Here is a 22,913-nt window from a genome sequence, read left to right as displayed (position 1 = left end):
TCAGATGGCAAGAATGACTACATTGATTGGGTAATGTATTTTTCCCATGAAGAATTTGGAGACATCGCAGCATTAATTAAAACATAAGATTAAAAAATATGAACAAGTCAAATTTATAAGCAATTTATTAAGTAGCCTATCAGACTTACGAAGTGTACAAAATGAAATGAAAATTAGAACTAAAATTTACTCCTTTTTTTACAACCAAAAAAACCTGTTTTCATGCTCTCTCAGAAGTTTATGGCTTTCTTTCTTTTGTGGAACACAAATGATGATTTCTAGAAAAACAATCCATCTCTGTGTATTCATATAATGTAAGTGGATGGGACCATCAAAGTTGATGCAAATCACATGAAACAAACACATACAACACCAGCGGATGAATCAATGTCTTCTGAAGCAAAACAATAAGTGTGTATGTGTGAGAAAATATTATTATTTTAAACTTTATATAAACATTAAACTATAAACCATTGCTGCCAAATGTCTTGCATCAAGTTGCTGAAGTTCACATCAAGAGTAAACTCATGAAACTGCATTTAATAGTTGTCTAGAGTGGCCAGAAGCAATGGTTTATAGTATAAAAAGTCGAAAATACTACTATTCTTCTTACACACACTTTTCATTTAATTTCAGAAGACAATGATTTATTCACAGGGGTTGTATTGGATTACTGTCATGTTAATTTTGTGTGGATTTTGAAGCATCAGCTTTGAGGGTGCCATTCATTTGCATTATATGGACTCAGAGAGATGGATTCTTTTTCTAAAAATCTAATTTTTTGTTTACCAGAACAAAGAAAGTCCTACACCTGGGATGGCATGAGAGTGAGTAAAAATGTTTTTGGGTGGAGTATCCCAATAACAGTGTTTAGCGCTCAACTGTTTCTCAGTAAGACAGGATTTTAGGTAGTCGGCTCACTAGCCTACTCTCCAGTTATTCAAACACAGTGTGTGGGTCCTGGTCAGCGTTGATGTACACTGCCTGTGGGTAGAAGGCCTGCAGGTCCGCTGCATAGTTCCAGTACTCCTTAAGCCTCTTTAGCAGCTGTGCCTTTGAATGCCGTGGGTTAAATCGAAGCCGGGACTGCACTTCCGGACCAGAAGCAGGTTTATATATGCTGTAATACCTGCAGAGTTTAAACGCAACTTTCAGAATGCAGATATGTGTTTAGTGGAACCTAAAGGAATGGATTCTTTACACAATTAACAATGTGCCAAGCAGATTCTTTCTCACCATTCTCCAGTCACAGGATCCACACCCCTAAGTGTTACCCTCTCAATAGCAATGTCATCAGTTATCTCCAGGAAGAAGACCCTAGAAAGGGAGAGAGGCAGAGATCATGTGGAAGTCTGTTATGATACCTGTGATCCTCTCAAATCGACTGGAGTAAAAAAAAAGTTGCTTGGTAAAGGTATTAAATGCCAAAGACATAGGCTATTAAAAGCGTCATTCAAAAACAATGAAAGAAAAACAATTAGGCTTGAGAAACTGTTATTAAAAAATCCATTGAAAAGAGAAAAAGAGAGTGTGATGTGTCTGCAAAAAAAATGTCTGCAAAAATCACAACATGTCAAGCGAAAACCATATCAACCCATTATTCCATTATATGAAGACTTCATCTAACATTCAGAGAGGAATAATCATAATGCGCTGGTATTGAAGCTAAATAAATAATGAAGAAAATAATGGAAAACAGGGACACTCTCCCGCGCTTCGAGAGGACTTCAACAAAGGAATGTTGGGGTCTCTACCCAGGGGTCATTATGCTTTGACACTGTCCAGACACAAAGTGGGCCTAATGGTGTGGTCAGGTGGGGAGGGGGGGGTTACATTCTTGTCCCAAATGATTTCATCCAGGCCTCCAGAGGATGGGAACCTCACAGTCTCTTCCACATTATTTAATTTTTTAGCCACCTAAACATTTTACACAGACTGAGATTTTTGTGAAATGTAATTCTGGACCAATTCAGCGATAGATAACGACCAATAGGAATTTTACATCATGAGGCCTTTTCCACAAAAAGGGGTGAGAATAGTAAGGAAAATAGGAGAGATCTAAGTTGGTGCTTTTGATAAAATATTTAAATGTCTTTGTGTTCCTGTCTCTCAGTACCACTGTGAACCACTGGGCCCTCTGAAATGGACAAAGGAGACATGGTGCTTTAACTGACTATTAGTCTGGACTGAAAATGCAAGATATCTGATGTGTTTAGGAGCCATGATAATGTGTGTGTGTGTGTATATGTGTGTGTCTGTGTGCGTAGGTTTAATTATTTCAGAAAAAGGCTTCTCTCAATTTTTAATGAATATTTGTCTTAAAAAAGAAATAATAACTACTCTGCAAAGCTATTAGAATTAATATTTATGCTTCCTCATGAAATATTTATAAATGTGGAGGAGCAAAAGGAGGGTGCGTTGTGTCTGAGGCTGGAGGATGGGAGGGTGGGGGCTTGTGTTCGTCTTTCTTCTCATTCTCCCACTTTTTATGTGGGGGGAGCTGTACAAGATGAATTGATTTACATTAGATGTTTCTTACATGGCAGCTGGAGATCCTCTAACAAATGACTGACTAAAACAAGGCAGATAACAAGAGCCTGACAGTCCTCAGCTGCTACAAATGATCACAAACTGCACAAGCATATCCTGCCATCAGTATATATATGTGTGTGTGTGTGTGTGTGCGTGTGTATGTGTGTGCATTTCTATTCTTCCACTGGTATACGGTATACATTAAGTAGATGGTAACCTTTGACCCTTTTGTTCTTCAGTTTACTCGCTGAGCTGAAGTGATCGAAGAAGGTCTCGAGCCATCTGATCTCTCCGAGTGTTACCGCTCCCGTCAGCCCCTCTGCCTCCCTTTCTATCTCTCCAAATTAAGAAATTAATGAGGGAAAGATTCTTTACAGGTGGCCACAGCAATGTTTACCACTGATTAAATTGTAATGCTGCCCCTGCTGTATAATTGATAAGCCAATCAGAGGAAGTGTTGCTTGATTTGATGGGAAGCAGACACATGAAATACATTTAAGTAATAGAGAGCAAGAGCGCAGTGCAGGTGGAAAGAGAGAGAGAGCAAGGCAGGGACGAGAGCAGGTAATTGGGCCAGACTCTTAGATTACATGGCTAATTGCTCTTCTTTATCTACCTGTCACAGGTAGCCATGCATATTTCAAAGCTCACAAAGACTCTGATTGTTTGCAAGCATGTCAAGGCTGTAAGAGGCTGATGACTGGCCAAACTGGAGAGTAGTTAAAGACTGGTAGGAGGGGTGGGAGTGAGATCAGCAAAACTGAAGTAGTAACAGTGACCTGCTGTACAGTCCAAAAATGATTGCGCAAGAGGGGTTTGGACATGGGTCTTTAGAGAAGCTCATTTATTTTGTGAAACCTTTCATTTAATAGTCATTTAAAAGGGACAGTTCACTCGAAAATGAAAATTCTGTCATCACCCTTGTGTTGTTCCAAACCTCTGTGACTTACTTTATTATAAAAATATTTGAGGAATATCATGGCCATTGTTTTCCATATAATGAAAATGAATGAGAGCTGTCAAACTATAAAATTACAAAGAAAGCACCATAAAAGTGGTCTATATGACTTGTGATATATATTTCAAGTCTCAAGTCTATATTTCAAGAACTCGAGAACTGGATCAGTATGACTCATGAAAGAATCACTGAAACCTGTTCATGAACCAGGGCAGATGATAAGATTTACAAAAGATGACAAATTTTTGTTCCTTCTGTTTCACAAATCTATTGCACAGCTTCAGAGGTTTTGGAATATAGACCGCAAGCTGTAAGAACTTTTATAATACTTTCATGGTACCTTTTTGTAATTTCACAATTATTATATGGAAAAGAGCAGCCAGCATATTCATCTAAAAAGAGAGAATTTTAATTAAAATAAAAATATGTAAATCAAATATATAAAATTAAAATATGCTAAAACATCAAATAATAATAAAAATAATCTTGTTTTAATTCCCCACTCAACAACTTTTTAGTTTTTTTTTTTTAAATTTGTCTAATTTTAAAAGCGTAATTTTGAGACCTGGAAAAGTCATGCAAATTAACTACATCTTATAACTTTAATAATAAATATACATTTTTATGCATGGTATGGTAAGCAAAGATCTAAAATATTTTTTCATAAAAATTGGGAGGTAAAAATCCTTTTCCAATAAATCACTAACGGCTGGAAAATCATGGGGGCTTCAAATAATGTTGTTGTCGATGTGGGGCCTTACACGTTGCTTTGGGGTTCATACTGTGTATAACATTAGATAATTCCTTTAGACTTCCATCTAAATTGAAAGTGTCACACATCCAGAGCCAACTGTGACTGATCAGCTTTTGAAAGAGGATCAGATGATTGCACCATCAGAAACCAGAGCAAAGGCATCCTCATTTATCTGATGAGGGAACTTCATTAGTGAGCGTCCTTTTTCCTTTTCTTCCTCTTTCGTCTTTCATGGATCAGGTAACTTCCTTAACATGACAAAAGACGGCGCGCTAACTGGAACAGACAGCCACCAACCACTACAAAATATTCAGCAAGGCAAATAGGTCATTATTGGAAGTATATCTGAACAACTCAAAGCCAAAGTACAGTCTCAGAAAAAGGTACAAAAGCTGCCATAGGGTGGTACCTTTTCAAAAGTTGCACTTTAAGGTCCGTAATGGTACCTTAAGGGTACATATTAGTATCTAATGTGTACATTTTAGTACCTAAAAGGTACAAATTTGTATCTTTAGAAGTGACAGTGACAGCTTTTGTACATTTTGTCTATAAATGTACAATAAATATGTGCCTACAAAAAAAACAAAATTAAAAAAATTAAGAATGTTATTATCATTTTTTTTTTTACAACAAAGCTCTTCAAATAAGACTAACCACTGGATTTTAATCCACTTTACCATATAATTAACTACACAAAGTTTGTCAATACAAGCTGAAGAACAACATCATCTTGGCACTTAATGCAGCCAATGACTCTCTGTTAATGGAGCCCTTTCAGGAAATGAGTAAAGGGATCCCTCCAATCTAACCAGTATGCCAACACTGCTGCACTCTGTCCCCTCTCCCTTCTGTCAGTGACACCTATTAAATGCCCATGCCCTGGCACGGCTCCAGGAGGAGCTGACTTATTCATCCTCACTAAAGCCTGGTAACCAGAGAGCTGTTAACTAATAAAGCTGTCAGGTACAGTGCTGCCATCGGGCCATCATCGGCCCATCGGAAACATTATCTCCCCATTGTTTCAGGGCCAGGCTAACCGTGGGCCTTCGAATCAATTACGCTAATGCTATGTAAATGAGGTCTCCTGCCATTAGCCGAAACAACATGGGCTGTTAATGGAGGAAGTAAGGTCTTGCTACACAGAAGCGGCAAGGGAAGCGGACACCGTAGCTGCTTGCTGATCTCTGGGATCCAATCTTAATTCCAGTGAGCACATAAAATGGGGAATATGATGAAAAATCATAATGAGTAACAACAGAATACGAAATAGGCCCTATGGTGATCATGTACATTTTCCCAATGTTATTGCACAGATTTGTGCTCCTGCTCTTGTTTCTGTGTCAAAGGAGACAGAATTGGGACACGGTTATTTTCATTGATGACCTAACCTCAAAATGAGCATTCTGATGAGGGGACACACACAGAGGAAAGGTTGTATAATCTAAGTGCCATCAGATCCTCCAGGGCAGCTGAGTTAAAAGAAATCTGAGAGGGCAATCTGAGCTGTGTGGTTACACTCACTATTTAGGATAACTGAGGAGACACGAAAATCACAAATAATATTCTGAAAGATTCACATAGTGCAGTTCATTATCTTCTTTGCTGTTTTCTTTTTTTAAACACCTACTCTATGTTTACAGTACATCTATGTTTGTCACTGTGAAGGTCCTAGAGTCTGTAAATGAACGGGAACACAGTGGATAGATAATCTTTAGTTTGCAATCGATACAGGACAGAATTGAATGTAAACCAGTTGTTCTCAAAGTGTGGCGAACCCACAGCTCTCATGTATAGTGCACTTCTGTACATGCAAATGCACTGTGCTTGCATAATTGCATAATTCTTTGCCCATTGTAACATTTTTTTAAAATAAATTAATATGTTTATTCAGCAAGGATGCATTAAAGTGTCACAGTCATTGTTAATGTTATATGTTTTTGTTAAATTCTAAAAAAAAAATGTTCTTTTCAACTTTCTTTTCATTAAATTATCCTCAAAAACTGTATCATGGGTTCCACAAAAATATTAAGCAAAAAAAAAAAAAAAAAAAAAAAATAGTATTATCAACAGTGTTAAACTGAAGACTGGATTAATGGCTGCTGAAAATTCAGGTTTGACATAACAGGAATAAATTACATTTTAAAATTTATAAAAATGAAAAACAATTATTTTAATTTGTAATAATATTTCACAATGTTACTATTTTTGCTCTATTTCTGATCAAATGCAGCATAAGAGATTTGGAAAAACAAAGATATTTAATGTGTCACAAATTATATTTTTTCAAAATAACTTCTTTTGGAACAATGTGCGGTATAGTAAATTAATCACACAATCTATCCCATAATGCCAAAAATGCTAAAAGTCAATCAGATTATGGTGGTGGCAGTGAAGATGTGTGTTTTTCTAGTTTCAAAGGGAGAAGGGAATGAGAAACCAACTGAGAACCATTGTTACAAATCACTGCGATAATAGTTTAGATCAATGTATAGTCATATGCCTTCCACAGTTATGGAGTAATACATGCTAAATTTCAACATTTTCAGCTATTTAAATCAGTTTATAGCGACTGATATACCTGTTTGGTATGAAATTAGACTCTTCAAGTTCTTCTGCCTGCTCCACACCTTGAGGAAAGCCATGGAGCACCCAGCCTCGTGTGGTACAGTCCATCCTGCTCAGTCTCTCTGTAAGGATCTGCAGGACTATACTGGATGGCACTGTATGTATTAAACCACAAATACAGCAAAAATATGGTTATCACCTATTTATACCTTCTCCCTAATTACATGACAGAAGTACAACAATACAAAGAGTAGAAGAAATCAAATGAAGGCAAACAAAAACCTTAAAAATGTTGACGCAAGAGGTTCAGGCTCCTGAGAATCAACTTGCTGTGTCCTTTGAATGACACTCGTCCTATATACAGTAAACATGGTGTTCAGAGGGGATTTACCCCATGAGATGCACACACAAACACACCTGCTTAGCATTTGTTTGAAATACTGTATATGTTCCTCCCTGTAGGACATCAGATCACAGTGTTATAGATCTAACGGACGTGAGAAGGCCTTTCGTTTGTTTACTTCTTCCAGGTACTGGAAGAAGACTTTATGGGAAGAATAAAGTAACGGTATGAGAACTTTTTGAAGTATGAAAGATGCAGATATAGGATTACCAAATAAACTGTTCATTGAAGCTGATTCGAAAACACATGGGCACAAGCGGACAGAAACTTAAATTAATGTTTCACTTTAACTGAGGTGCAGGGCATCTAGAAAGCTGAAGGGCACCATTAAGATGATTAAATTAAGGAGATGGTCTGAGGAAAACTGAACCATCATAATCTACACGCTAAACATCAGCGATTTCAACATCAAGCGGTATTTTCAAGGACGTGCCTTTTGTTTGTATCTATCAAATCAAGGTGTTTTATTCAGATGTGAGGTGATAAATAATTAGCAGACACGGTGTCATTTAAATTCATGTATGTACATTTTGTCTTTTGAAGATATTTCACTGGTCCCTCTCAAACTACAAAAGCAGTCAACGGCTGGCTGACAGGCAACATAAGCAAATTGTTTAAGGGGATTATGGCACCTCTTAAAACTGAAGGAAAGCGCAGTAGAGGAGGGTGGCGCTCGTAATGCTGCGGGAAAATTAACAAGAGTGGCGGAGGACAAACAAATAATGAGGGTGAAGAGAAAATAGAACAGCATTCTTTAAGGAACATGAGCTGGCACCCAGGGGGGTCCCCGCAGCTGGTGAAAAATTTAAGTTGACGGTTTCAAACTGTCCAATTTCCACATCAAACGCACACAGCCTCTTGCCTATCTCTGCAGCCCTGCTTCAAACATCAGGCAGCCTGGAGAGGCTTCCTCTTCTTTCTTTCTTTCCTCTCCTTCTTTACTTCTGCTAAGACTGTTTTTTGGTTTGCTTAATAATCCGGCTTCTCAAATCCCAGAAGCACTGTACTGGTTACACTAGCCACCATCGCTCCATCGCCTAATTATACCCCTGTGAGGCCATTAATCAACTTGTAAATTATTTAGGCAAGCTCTCTGCCTCAAATCCTCACTGTCACAGGAAAAGGGGGAGAGAGAGATAAGGCACAAAAATCCCCCTCTCCCAGGATACCGCAGCCCTGTTCAACAAGGCAATGGAAAATGAGCTAACAAAACATTTACATAGCATTTCTTATGCACACATTGCTACTTCAACAAACACGCAACATGAATTTATGAACATATGTTGCACGTGACAGATATGGCTAGCGCTGAAAAGATACTTAACATGCTCTGAAAGATCCGATGATCATATTGGGTGTTCATGTGTACTCATCAGAGATCATAAATAAACCTAAATTGAGTCCACTCTCAAGAATTCTGCATGAGCCTTAATAGATTTTATTCCTACATTATTCCATACAGTCAAATCAATATGATTTGGTAGCACTTTATAATAACTTTCATTAATAAATCAAAAACATTACATCATACTTAACAGAGAGTTCATGTTCAAATCTGAATATTTTAGAAATATGTATCAAAGTTTCATTGTATAAATATAGGAACTAATAATCTGTTGTAATAATGTTATCCAAAAACTTCAAAAAATATAATATAATATAATAACATATTATATAGAATGTGAATTGTAAAACAATGAGATAACATGTAGCTCTTTTAAGCGATGCAAGTTTGAATCTGGCTTGCGTCGTTCCCCCTTTTCTCCCCATTTTTTGTCTTCCTTTTACTATCTTATCAATGAAAGCATCAAAAAGGTGAAAAGTAAAAAAACATACATGCTTATATTCTGTGATTTGCATCCCATGAGAATCTTTATTAAATTAATGAAAACTTGCTCAAGGCGAGTGGCTCTGGCAGTGATTGGCAGTCCCAGTGGCTGAATGCATTCTCTGAGGGCAGGACTAGAGATATATATTTACTTATGGTCACTGAGGGATTTAGAACAGAAAGGTGTTGGGCAGACACAGAGGGTGTGAGATGGGAAGGGAATAACAATGATGAGGATGAATGAAAGGTCACAGACAGTCAAGACATCTAGACCGTTATGGTGTGTTCAAAATATAAAAGTACTGGCTGTCTACAGTAAAAACCTAAGAGGTCAGCAAGCACTGTGATTTTGATTAAAAGTAACAAAACAGTCTGCAGAATTATATACTGCAAATTATATGATAATCATTCAGAATGCATTTACCATAAACTAATGTCATATATGTGAATATAGCACAACATGTTCACCAACCAGACTTTTCTGGCTGTAAGGGGTCCAATTATCTGGTCAAAAGCAGGAAACAGAACTCTGCAGCTTACAGACTGGGGTTTCACTTGTTCTGTATGATTGACCCATTTGGCAGTAAGTATAGAGGAGGTGAGGAGGCATACCTTGCTGTTTTGTCTCCAGGTAGGGTTTAATGAGCTCCCCCATATGGCTCTCATCAGCTGACACAGCCTTCAGAAGCTCACCACAACAAACTACAGCGACAGAGATATAAGAAAGAACAGAAGAAAGTTTAAAATAAATAACATAAAACTATAGATACTGTACAATGGTTTACTCACTGGTTATTATTTACTCTTTCTCGTGTTGTTCTAAACCCTTATGCTGTTAGTTTGCATGATTTTTGGTGTTTTTGTGTTGTTTCAAAGCTTGACAGCACCTGATCACAATAAACAGTCACTGTATGGCAAGATCTACATAATGATTCTTTAAAAATGTCTACTTTTGTGTTCCATAGAAAAAAATAGGTGACAGTGGGAGTTGAGGATGAGCTTACTGTTGACAATGCCATAATTCTGAGCAATCAGTTTTGCCTGAAGACTCTTTCCTGAACCTGGGGGTCCAAACAGTATGATTCTGGGAGTGTATGGTGAGGCAGAATGACGTGGAGTACAGACATAGTTCAGCACTGCAATATAAATTCAAAACTATCAAATGAACGCTACATTATATGTAACAGCGCAAAAATAAATTGGTGGCCAAAATGTTTAGATAAATAGACTTTCAGTGAATGAAAGACAACATATCAAGAAAATAAGTGAGAATAAACACTAAATATCTATTATTATCAGTGCCACTACAAATGCATTAAAGATACACTAACGTTCATCACTGCTCTATTTATACAGTCAGCTCTATTAATACAGAAAAAAAGGAATATTGTGAAATATTATTACAGTTTCATATAGCTGTACTACTATGATGTATTTTAAAACGTACATTTTCTGCAGCCATTAAACCAGTCGTCTGCAGGCTGATTTTGTGCTCAGGAAACATTTCTTATTATTTTAAATGTTGAACACAGTTGTGCTGCTTAACATTTTTGTGGATTTTTTTTTCAGGATTCTTTGATGAAGAGAAAGTTCAAAAGAACAGCATCTTCTTGAAATGACCCCAAACTTATGAACAGTACACGTTATAAAACATGTCTGTTCAACCAAACACAGCTTAAATATAATTTTGTCTAAACCTGTGGTGACTGTTTAGTACCGTATCATACTTTAATACAGAACAACACAATGCAGGCACAGATAGATTCTATTGAATGTTTAATGGAGTAAGATAATAGAGCACATTTGTGAGGCTGGTGACAGCCCATTCGCTCAGATCATAAACAGAGATTGCCACTAAACTGAATATAAAGCCACTTGATTAATTAATCATTAGAGTCTTCCTTTCATGTCCACGGGGGCATTTGCTTGTAGTGTGACATCCACGTCGAAGCCATCTGTTTGCAGTTGGGTTTCACTCACAACAATGCTGTTTGTCTGGAACCTGCGCTGAGCCGCCATTCTAATATACGATGATTAACAACAGCCTAATCATAACTAATGAGTCTCTCTCATCCAGCCCTTTATGCTGCTAATTGTTATACAACAACATGATAAATGCTTAATATGCAAAACATGTTAATGCGCTAAAAGGCTAAGTCAGGGGGAAACTAGCGACGTTACAATCAAACCGCATGCTGAATTAGCACTAATCAAGATTTAAGATGACAGCCTTATTGCTGTTTGCTCCTCAGTATGGGTTTATGAATGTTTTATGGCAGAGTTTATCTCAAATATTTATTTAATGTCCCCCATTTAGACGTATAAAGAAAATCAGGTGCAGTTAAGTCAAGATTAAGGCATAATGGCACACTGTCCTAAATCTACAATTTACAAAGCAAGCCCACAGCGCAAAACCATTAGGCTGGAGGGCTGCTTCCTTGATAGGTACTCAATGGAGCATTTTGGATTTAATACTAATGTGCCATGAGACTAAATGAGCCTTTATTTCCCCCCAGATAAGCCTAACTTCTATGAGAGAGAAAGCGAAAGAAACCAGTCCAAAATTGGATTTGAATTTCTACCAGCTCATGTTTATGTAGCTTGCTTGAGCTGGCAAAATATAGTGACAGTGATAGACAGATGTTGATTTAAGACAAATATCTCTAAATGTACAGCCCTTAACATAGAATGACTGGCTATCAATTCCACGCATACTCATTCGTATGATAAATATGCATTTTTATTATTAAAAACTGTGGTATGAATTCCACAAAATGCTACTAACCTGCCTAATGCTACAGTCAAAGTGATGTATGCAAAGAATGGTTTAAATATTCATCACCTAGCTCTACCTCACAACTAAAGGAAGGGAAGTGACAAAATTATTTTGTCAAGTTGAGCGATATAATATTTAGACAGGTTGTATTCAGATGGTTTTAATGTAATTGGCGAGGACCGCTCATCCCTGCACAGGTTCTCATGGGATAGTCTGTGCCTGCAGAGCTGCCTGAGGCAACCTCCTCAACTGGCAGAGTGCCTGACAAGCAGGTCAATCACTGCCTCTGAATACAGCCAATGCGATACTGACCTCCGAACAATAGGGGCGGTAGATCTCGGTTCATCACAGTAGGTGATCTTACTAGAAATGTTTAAAAAGCTCTAAATGGAACTCAGTGACCTACCTAAGCCTAATCTGGAGACATTTTTAGAGATACAGTCTGTTTTGAATTCAAATGACTTGATTAAATTAGCAACCAATGGAAAATTCCACCTTATATGAATTTCTTACCTCAAAGTCAGTGATAACTGGTAGCTTGACAAGAACATCTGTAAACACTAATTTAATGTGATAACCAAAATGCTGCCAAAAATGAAAATTTGGTCACCATTTACTCACCTATATATAATTCCAAACCTGTATGACCTTATTTAGAACATAAAAGAAGATATTTTGAGATTTTTTTTTTGCCCATACAATACCGTTACTGTACCAAAAATATCTTCTTTTGTGTTCCGCGAAAGAAAGTCATTTAGTTTTGCAACAACATGAGGGTGAGAAGTAGGAGAAGTAATGCAGATGGATGGTACTGGTACCAGACCGGGTGAAGCTGGTGACATTTACCCTGTGAGAAGACGTCTACATTTGGCTGGTCAGCATTGATGATCTTTAGGCAGCTGTGGTATGTGCGCTTCAGAGCATTAGCTTCTGTGTGAAACTTCTGCAGCTTTTTGGCTATAAGATCAGATGGCATCAGTGTACTGGGTGTTTCTAAACGCTGTGCAACCTCTTCACTTTCAGGCCACATGAAGGTGATGTGATATACATCTGAAACATGGGTAAGGTCATGTTTTATACACCAGGGTATATGTGCTGAGGTGGAAGTATTGTGTGTTAAATACAAAAAACTTCATCATAGCATTTATTTTGACAGTGAATCTCCTAAAAAATATTCATAAACAGAGATCATAAACAAACAAAAGGGAAATGGCAATTACGTGGAAATGGTGCATTCGCACCATCACAAATCTGCAGGGAGCTCTGGCTTTTGTTCATTACAGCTAGGCTCTCCGAAACCCTGAGGACACACAGGGCCCGTTTGGGATTCGGCAAACAGGTTGAGCACTGTCAAGGTCCACAGATAATGAAATGCATTCTAACAAGGGTGCGTGTTGACTGCCTGTCTCGCAGTCTCACTCTCTGAACTAAGAAAAGTGTAATGATCATACAAACATTACCTCCTGTGACAGGGTCTATCCTCTTGCCTGAGCTCCTTTCAATCAGGATGACATCAGGAGCTCCCAGCATCACTGTGAGAAAAGAGTTAAAAGAAAGCGCTAGAGTTTGACATATCCTCTGGGGAGTGATAGTGACTCCGAGAGGGATATTTGGCCGGTCTCATTATCGAGTCCTCATTCAGACCTCTTGTTTTTCAGTTGGGAACAACAAAGTGTTTGGACAACATGCCACAAACCAACATGATCTGGGGTGATGACTGCTTCTTGTAGACATAGTGCCTCTTCTAGTGTCTTGGGAATGGCTTCCAAAACCCAGCCCTGGAAATACAATGCACAGCTGAAACCTTGCATTTTGTCTTAAACACACACACACAATTTTTCTGTTTACATTTCTATAAATGCACTTGCTTTTCCCCACGGTCAGCTACTGTGCTTAAATTGTTGTTTAAAATTGTTTTCATATAAGCAAAACAATATCCTGCCTGGAAAAATACTTTAAAAAACAGTAATAGGCTTTGAATGAATAATTTTATATGAATAATTCATATAAATTGCTGCCCTGTACCAGTCTAAATAATGAATGTATAAATTGTTGTATGAATAAGGAGTAAAACTGGCCCATATGGGGTCTCATGCAGGGAGGCAAATGGAGGGTTAAATCCATAAAAACCTTGAAAATGTGCCTAATTCTCCAGCTCCTTTCCACACTTCTCACTTAGCAATAAAAATAACATAAGAAGAAAGGAAACCACATGCATATCATTCATTAGCTACAAATCCATAAAAAAAATCCTACTCTCTAATAGTCTCCTAAATCCCAAGGCTTGCTGTGCAATGGTGCGGTAAAATAAAGAACAGTCAAAGAACCATCTCCCAAAAGTGCTTGTTAGGGGCCAACTTATTACTGCAGCGAATAATCTTAAAATAAATAAATATATGCAACAAACATTTATAGATCTAAGTATTATCAGAGGAGCTGTGGGTTTTTGCTGCCGAGTTTCGAGTGTCTGTCTGATATCAGCCTTTGTTTTTTCAGGCTTTGATCTTTAACGGCAAACCTATCCTTTGCTTCACCTGATCTCAGCGTGCAAGTTTCCTCCCACTTACTTTCCCATTAAGCATTTGATTGCCTCTGTGGCTGGGAAGCCCATGAGCAGGGCCTGACTCACAGATTGCTTGAAAGGCCTCTAGCCTACACAATCTAACTGTCATGAATATAGGAAAATACAGGGTGGATGTTGAGCAAACCACAGGCTCTTGAATTACAACTGTCAGTACACTCATAAAATAAAGGTTCTTAATATTGGCATCTTTTATTCTATGAAGATCCTTAAACATCAGCATTTTGAGAAGAACGTGCTGAAATAATATTTATTAGAGAACACACAGACATCAGCTGAGGATTATACAAATAAGCAACTGTAGACATTCAGAGGTTTGACAAGGAGACCGACAGGTAGAGTGCAAACTTGCTTCAGTAAAACTTCTGTACACACATACAGTCTCTCTGCCCACATTAACTCCCGCACACACATACATCTGAACACAGAGCCCCACTGCGACTTGTTTCATTCCGTTTCATCCCCACATCAAAAGAGGCCGTGGTGCTGTAGCAGTGGGCTCAGACAGAGACCCCAGGACTGCAACATCTGCAGTGAGGCCAGCTATCACAGAAGGGACATGCATGGAGCAGATGTCACCAGCCAGCCCAACAGCAGGCAAGGCAGGGGAGCAGAAGCGGCGCCCTGACATGTCACTCACAGACCCCGACACGCAGCTCCCCCACACAATAGACTGACAATATGGCAGTATGAGTGGCTGGAAAACACTCCACTTGACTTTTACAATTAGATCTCAATTAGTTGCTCACTTAGCTGTTAACCACTGATTACGTATTAATTTATATTTTGTGCTAGTTTTTTAAAATAAAAAATACAATTAAATGAAATGCCAAAGAATGCAACAGAACCCAGGTCTCATGATTTTTTTTTTTTTTTTTTTTATATTTTATTTGATATTTATTTGATTGTGTCTCAAATGCAGTGCGCAGTGGAAAATACTGGAGAAACAATGAGACACATCAGTTATGGCTTCAGAAAATTTAGCTGTGCCATCACAGGAACAAATTGCATATTAAAATATATACATATTAAAATTTATTAAAATAGAAAACAGTCATTAAAATTTTAATAATATTTCACAATATTATGTTTATATTTTTTTTTAAAAATGTCAGATAAAACATGTCCGTAAAGTATTATCTGCATTGTGTGTTCTCAAAAAGTTTCAATATCATTTCATTCGCAAACTTTCCTTTAGAGTCCTCGTTTCTTCCTCAAAATAGAATTACAGACATTATGCAAATTCAAACAGCATAACTTTATTTGGAGGCCTCATTAGGGATCCAGATGACTGTGACATGCGCCCCATGATCCTTCTTTCTTTCTTTCCTTCCTTTTTTTCTAATTTACTTTAGGGTCCATCTTGTTTTCCAGGACTGAAAGGCACTCATTAAATTGACATTTTACTTTAAATCACTATTCATTACCTATGCTTCCTCTCTTCATTTTCCACAAGTCTAAAGTTTTACAAACAGCAGCCTCATGAGAGAAGGAGAGAGCGAGGGAGAAAGAATTAAGACAGCTTGAGAAGCAGTGACAGGCAGAGATGAACTAGATGACCTAGATTAGGCATGATTAACATTCATTGTTGCTTAATTTGGAAAAACAGGTAGACAAGCACACACACACGTAGGCATCCGTGGCAGAGCAATTAAGCTTAGCTGTCTAGGCTCCAGTGGTGATGTGACATGTCAATCATTCCATTCTTTGGCCCATTTAAGTGTGTGAGACCATGAGATGAAGGCTCCTCATGGTGAGGCAGAGATGCTTTGTCAGGTGTCTAAATCTACAGAGGAAAAACTCTACCTCAATCCTCCGCTCATATGCAGATCAGTCGGGAAGAAAAATAATTAAATAACCTGATAAATACTATCAGACAGTTTGCCTGAAGGGATAAACATCCATTACTAGATTCAAAGCAGTCGCTAATCACAAACTACTGAGATTAAAAGGTGAAAGTTAAAGGATGCCAAGCGAAAAAACTTTCGCGATGGGATTCTTGGCTGTGCAAAGCCATTTGCGGAGTTTAGTGAGAAATAAAAGAAGATGCTGTTTGGAGTCGGACGATTTACATATTCCTCCGTGCGGCCGCACAGAAGAAACTGACACTTCAGAGAAAGACACGATCAGGGAGACCGTGATTGATTGTGTGATTTGATGGAGAGATGAAAGGAGGAATCAAAAGGGTGCGAGATCTGAGAGTGTACGTGAACGGACACCTCAGCGGTGAGGCTCTTAAGTGGCATTAGTGCTGAGATCACATGTAACTGACAGCCGGTGAGGGGCCCTCTGGTGATGAAAGGTTTCCTCAGAGAACTCTCACCAGCAGTCTTGCATTCCCCGAGACCCATCCCAGCAGTCCTCAAGGGAGGCGGAGAAACACACGTCTAATTATTTATCATAGAAGGTTGAGTGTAAATAAAGAAAAATTACGACAAATTATTTGGGCATCACGCTTGTAAAAATATACGCAGTTCAAAACGCGGAGGTTACGTGCAAGTTCATGATGAAAATGTTTCTCTCACTTTCTTTTTTTTCCACATTTAAGACAATTTGAGTCAAACGCTCAGTGTTCATTTTTCAACATTAATAACAAAAGAAATGAGTAAAAAATTTAAAAAACTCAAGTCCTTACCCGTCGAACGCAGTCTAGTTTTGACAGGTGTTGCTGAATCAACTGTCTCCAGTGGTCTTTAGGGATCTTCTATCAGACCAACAAAAAATAAATGTTTTATTAAAATTCAATTATTAAGCATTTTTTAAAATAATTTGTCTAAATCAGATCATATTAATATAATAATTAATAGTTAATAATAATTAATAATTATCCCATATTAATATAATGTTAGACCAACATCAACAAATCAGTAAAGTCAGAGAGTAAATGTTAAAAAGTGTTGAAATTTAATAATTAATAACAATTGCCAGAGAATCAAACAGAAATATAAACCAACTGACCCCTGTCATTCGTGTGCTTCTAACACGACCTTCTAAACCTACCTGAGATATATCTGTTCTACAGTAAACTACTGTCAGTGTCCACCAAAACAATACAATTATTATTAAACAAATACATTCAAATATGCTGTTGAATCTCTAATTATTTATGACATCCTCTGCTGCTTTCATCTCACTCTCCTTTGTGAATTTTGTGAAAATGATAATAATTGGAATCTTTTGGATCGTTCTATTTTAAACTCAAGGCCACGGCGAGTTTAAGTGAGAGGATAATTAGAATAATTAAACCATTGGGAGGCACTTTTCCTAAGCACATCTCTCTCTTTTCTTCTAATTCTATTCAACTCTGCTGATTTATCGACTAACTAGCCTGCATTGCATTTGCATGATCAGACTTCAGACAAAATCAGTTCTATGTCTTTACAATACCACGGAGACAGCAATTACTAGCATCCAGAGAGTGTAGCAAATGCTGACAACATTACCTTTCCTACTTATACATCTAAAATGAATATCATGATCAAGCCATTCCAGACTACTTTTCCTTGAAGATAGTTTGCCATTAAGCAGTAAACATGTTGTACACACAAGCTTACAAACAGATCCCCTCTTCTAGGCCTCCTAAAAAGGCAATTTTATTCATAAAAGTCTATGGTAAACCTTATAGAAATATACATGTTTTCAAGAGAAAGGACAAAGACTGAGAAAGAGAGACCCCACCTGTTTTTTCTCTTGGTACTGCTGTGCAGCTCTGCTTAAGTCACTGTCATCCTTTAAGATATCGCTAAAAGTTACGTGAATAGCCTGTGTGTGCTCACACAACTTTTTAGCCTGTGACAAAACAAAAGAGGACGATCTGCAGCACCATATAAAATGACAGAAATTAAAAAACTCTGAACAGATGATGCTGTACAGATGACTGAAGCAGTACTGGGATCTCTGAGGCCTGACGCTGTCACTATGGTGAACATCAGATTGAAATGTAAGTCTGATTGTCATGACAGGTGTATTTATAAATAAATTTCAAAACTAAAGTTTGCACAAAAGAAACCAATATAATGGTATTTAGAGGGAGAAAAGCACTAGCAATCCTGGATGACACTTTAAAAGACACAGACGAGTAAAATACACACTAGAACAGTTCAATTGAAACAAAGTTTAAATTGCAAAAATGAATTGAAATACTACAGAAATTATGCACTTACTACGGTTCTCTTCCCAGACGCTGGAGGACCTAACAATATGATTCTTGGAACTGGAACAAATATATTTGTCGAAATTAATGAACTGTCTCCAATACATTACTGATGCAAGGCAACATTATAGTTAGTTAAATCTAGTAATGTATTTCTAGTTGATATCAAAAATCATTCTATAATGATGTTAAACTGCCTTTTTATCTGAACAATGTTAAATGAGTTGGAAATTTACAGCTCCTTTGACTTTACGGTTCGCTTTTTTATATTATGTACGACTGCGCCATCTTGTGGTAAAGAATGTATTTTTATAAGAATGTACAGTATAACCTTATTACTACCTAATTTAAACAATAATTAAAGAAAAATAGTGAGGATTTATCAATAGTACAAATACAGAGAAAAAAATTACCAACACTGTCCCTTTTCAATAAGTTAATGGGGTCCTCTGGTTTGTCCTCCATCAAATTTCTCACTAGTGTCTGCAAATGTATCATTTATTTGATTAAAATTGCCTTCATAAACTTGTTAAACATTGTCTAGTTAAATGTCTATACCTGGACCAGGTGTAATATGTCATGTTTCTCTGCATAAATAACCATTTCAGGTGGGATTCTGAGGAGCCGTACCGTCGCATCCATCACTGAAGAACACCACACGACACAGAGAGCTCACCAAAAACTTCTGTAAATAACTGTAAAAATGTGAATTCGTTCACAAAGAGAGAACTTCAAACTAATAAAACACATAAAACAGTCTTTTATGAGACTAAACGTGTACAAAGCGGGAAAAGACTCTTGAACGTATGTAACGTTAAACTGAAGGAGGAGGTTTCTGACGTATTTTAGTCAGTACAAAATACCAGTAAACAAACGAAGTGTTCGGATTGACAGACAGAAAACGGAAATGAACGTACATAGGGGAAATTTGATGAATGTAAAGGGGACCACGTAGTCACTTGATTAAAAAGGAAAGTTAAAATTTAAGAAACATATTTAATTTTACCTTGGCTTGAAACGTAGCTGTTGCTAGTTTGCTTTGCGCATGCGTTTGTTGTTATTGTTTGTTGCCAATGGTAACTTGGTCAGCCAATCACCATCACCACCACCAGAGAGAGCACAAGTATCATACTCTTGTTACTGAGCAACGCAAATTCAATTACACAGAAACAGTAGCGACTTTGATATGCCGTTATAATACGTACTGATACAGGTAAGTTCTAATATTACGTGTGATGAATACTTTTTCTTTTTACAATATGTTAAAATCGCTCATCTTCTTTATAATAAAATTCTGCGCTGCACAAGTTCTTATTCTGCACTTAAACCCTGCTGTATCCGTTTTAAACAGGTTAACTACTAAAACTGAGATGACTGACGTCAGAGAGCAGCTACTTTCCATTGAGCAGAAGTATAAACTTTTCAAACAACAGCAGTTTATATTTATAACGGCTCTTGAGCGCTCGAGGGAGCACGCCAGGGACAAAACTGAGCCCGTCTCCACCGTGACACAGGTGAGGATTTACACACACTCTCCAAAGTAATCTCCCTTCACGGTGTTATGGTCAAAGATTCTTATAATTACTTAAAGCGTCTGCTAAATGACTCAATGTAAATGAAAAATTACACAATAACTAACACTATTTTGGGACGGTAAGATTTTTTAATGTTTTGGAAAAAGGTCTTATGTCTCAACAAGGCTGCTTTTAAAAATACAGAATAGCAGTAATGAAATATTATTACAATTTAAAGTAATAATTTGCAATTTTGGGACATTTTAAATGTAATTTATTACTGTGATGGCAGGCTGTTTAAAGGAGCCAATACTCCAGTCTTCAGTGTCACAATCAGTGTTGGGGAAAGTTACTTTTAAAAGTAATGCATTACAATACTATGTTACTCCCTAAAAAAGAAACTTTTATGGTACTTAGTTACTTTTTATAGAAAATAATGTGTTATGTTACTTTGGCGTTACTTTTTAAATATGAGCAGGGCTTGATTGTTAATGAATAAACCTCAGGCTGAAGGAAAAGTAAATCCATGTCTGTGCAGTAGAACACAGGAGAAGAAGATGTGAAAAGAACACTCTTCGACAATAATAAAAAAAAAAAATAACAAAAACAATGAAGCATAATTGTTAGTTTATCTAAAGTCATTTTTGCTTATTAGTATGGTTGAACTGGATCATCAAAGGCCAGCAGCAAAGACATTAGTTAATAAAATGGGATTAGAGACATCTGTGTTAAAGGGTTAGTTCACCCAAAAATTTAAATTATGTCATTAATGACTCACCCTCATGTCGTTCCAAACCCGTAAGACCTCCGTTCATCTTCGGAACACAGTTTAAGATACCCAGAAGAGAAGAAAATGCTGAATAAAGTCATAATTTTTGGACCAAAATGTATTTTCAATGCTTCAACAAATTCTAACTGACCCTCTGATGTCACATGGACTACTTTGATGATGTTTTTATTACCTTTCTGGACATGGACAGTATACCGTACATACATTTTCAATGGAGGAACCGAAAGCTCTCGGACTAAATCTAAAATATCTTAAACTGTGTTCCGAAGATGAACGGAGGTCTTACGGGTTTAGAACGACATGTGGGTGAGTCATTAATGACATAATTTTTGGGTGAACTAACCCTTTAACATTTAATTATTACAGGTTTGCACTTATTCGGAGTTTGTATTTCACTGTTTTAATTCATTTTGATGAATACTATTTTTTTTTTTTGCAAGTGGGATGAATTAATGCATATTCACATCTATTTATTGAAAAAGTAACTCAGATATTTTCTTGTAAATTAGAAAGTAACTCGCATTACCCCCAACACTGGTCACAAGATTCCTTAGAAATCTTTTTAACATGCTAAATTGGTGCTCAGAAATATTTCCTATTAGTAATTATGTAAAAAGCAGCCATGTAATGTGACACCTTACTGACCCCAACCTTTCAAACAGTAGTGTATGTGTACTTATAAGTTCCACATAATATTATTGCTTATTAGTTGCACTAAATACAAACTAATGTAATTACATGGACTGTAACACTGATCTCAAGTCTAATCTTACTAGTAAATAATGATTTTCCTCTGTAGGTCCAAAGGTACATGAATCACCACTGCAGCAATTCCACAGACAGACGCATCTTCTTGCTCTTTTTGGAAATTATTTCTGATCTTGAAGGTATTTTAAAACATCTGGAGTCCTCACTGTCAAGCAAAAACACTTCTAGTGAGGGCCTGAACACTTGCAGGGAAATCCTGAATCTCAACAGCAACATCAGTCAGCTAAGAGCACAGTTAAGTGACAGGGAAATCAAACTAGTTCTTTAAATTTATATTTAAATTATCCAGCATAAGGATGCTCTAGTTTATTTTGCATATTGATTGAAATCACATGGTAATGAACCTAAGGAGTTTTTTTTTTCCTACTTCACAGCTACCCACACAATGAGATCAACCGGCTTAGCTGTGATGAAGCAAGAAATTTCTATGGTGGGATTGTGAGTGTGATTCCACTGTCTCTAGACCTCCTCAACAACTACAGCAGAGGAGGTGCTCAACGTGTCACTCCAACAGCTACAGAAACATCTCAACAAACAGTTGCAAAAAATGCAGAGATGGTTGAAGGCCTTGATAAAGACACCAGTAACAAACTGAGTAGATATAAAAAAGGTGCAGGGGGCTGGCATGCTGGAAAACCAGCCTGGAAGCCACCAGGAAATACAAGGAGATGAAACACTTCTTCAAAACTCATGCATGCATTGCAGTGAGCTGTCACACTACGTATTATTAAATATACAATTACCATTTTAAAATCGATGACTATGACAAAAATATGCAAAACATATATTTTATTTTATTTTTGTTGATCATAGCAAGTAGGACAACACAAATCTGTTTTCTCAAATTCAAAATAGACTCTGGTTACCTGTTACACTCATCACCGTCTGGTTGTACCATAGTTCAGATAACTTTCAACAAATGACTTAAAGGGATACTCCACCCCAAAATGAAAATGTGTCATTAATCACTTACCCCCATGTCGTTCCAAACCCGTAAAAGCTTCGTTCGTCTTCGGAACACAATTTAAGATATTTTGGATGAAAACTGGGAGACTTGTGACTGTCCCATAGATTGCCAAGTAAATTACACTGTTAAGGTCCAGAAAAGTATGAAAAGCACCGTTAGATTAGTCCATCTGCCATCAGTGGTTCAACTGTAATGTTATGAAGCAACAGGAATATTTTTTGTATGCGAAGAAAACAAAAATAATTACTTTATTCGACAATTCGTCTCCCCTGTGTCTCTCCGCATCACCATAGTGCCATTTTGGAGAATATGAGCTGAACGCAG

The 22,913-nt window shown here is 37.2% G+C and overlaps 2 protein-coding genes across 2 annotated transcripts; one reads left to right on the top strand and one right to left on the bottom strand.

Moving 5' to 3' along the window:
* Positions 1–107: 107 nt before the first annotated feature.
* Positions 108–19,680, bottom strand: LOC109045791 (adenylate kinase 8-like). Its single transcript, XM_042723391.1, has 14 exons — positions 19,648–19,680; positions 19,557–19,579; positions 19,181–19,245; positions 18,561–18,610; positions 18,076–18,186; positions 17,033–17,101; positions 13,513–13,594; positions 13,277–13,348; positions 12,663–12,866; positions 10,045–10,176; positions 9,653–9,742; positions 6,823–6,964; positions 1,237–1,317; positions 108–1,129 (listed from the first exon to the last, which is right to left on the bottom strand). Exons 1-14 carry the CDS (start codon positions 19,678–19,680, stop codon positions 937–939), a joined length of 1,347 nt encoding a protein of 448 aa, XP_042579325.1. The 3' UTR covers positions 108–936.
* On the top strand, positions 19,649–22,665 carry LOC109090891 (sperm acrosome-associated protein 9-like). Its single transcript, XM_042724050.1, has 4 exons — positions 19,649–19,763; positions 19,902–20,064; positions 21,654–21,856; positions 21,997–22,665. The coding sequence occupies exons 2-4, from the start codon at positions 19,921–19,923 to the stop codon at positions 22,292–22,294; spliced, it is 645 nt and encodes a 214-aa protein (XP_042579984.1). The 5' UTR covers positions 19,649–19,763; positions 19,902–19,920; the 3' UTR covers positions 22,295–22,665.
* The last annotated feature ends 248 nt before the right edge of the window (positions 22,666–22,913 follow it).

The sequence above is a fragment of the Cyprinus carpio genome, chromosome B5 (assembly GCF_018340385.1).
Source record: "Cyprinus carpio isolate SPL01 chromosome B5, ASM1834038v1, whole genome shotgun sequence".
NCBI classification, from domain to species: Eukaryota; Metazoa; Chordata; class Actinopteri; order Cypriniformes; family Cyprinidae; genus Cyprinus; species Cyprinus carpio.
Note: the sequence above shows the minus strand (reverse complement) of the source record. Positions and strands in the feature narration are given on the sequence as shown.

Excerpts from the sequence above, each read along its gene's own strand:
- LOC109045791 (XM_042723391.1), bottom strand. The coding sequence starts at position 19,680 with ATGATACTTGTGCTCTCTCTGGTGGTGGTGATG. Across the intron at positions 10,177-12,662 it reads TGTAGACGTCTTCTCACAGG|TGCTGAACTATGTCTGTACT; the intron begins GTAAATGTCACC and ends TTTATATTGCAG. Across the intron at positions 6,965-9,652 it reads CCTGGAGACAAAACAGCAAG|TGCCATCCAGTATAGTCCTG; the intron begins GTATGCCTCCTC and ends TAATACATACAG.
- LOC109090891 (XM_042724050.1), top strand. The coding sequence starts at position 19,921 with ATGACTGACGTCAGAGAGCAGCTACTTTCCATTGAGCAGAAGTATAAA. Across the intron at positions 20,065-21,653 it reads CCGTCTCCACCGTGACACAG|GTCCAAAGGTACATGAATCA; the intron begins GTGAGGATTTAC and ends TTTCCTCTGTAG. Across the intron at positions 21,857-21,996 it reads ATCAGTCAGCTAAGAGCACA|CTACCCACACAATGAGATCA; the intron begins GTTAAGTGACAG and ends CCTACTTCACAG.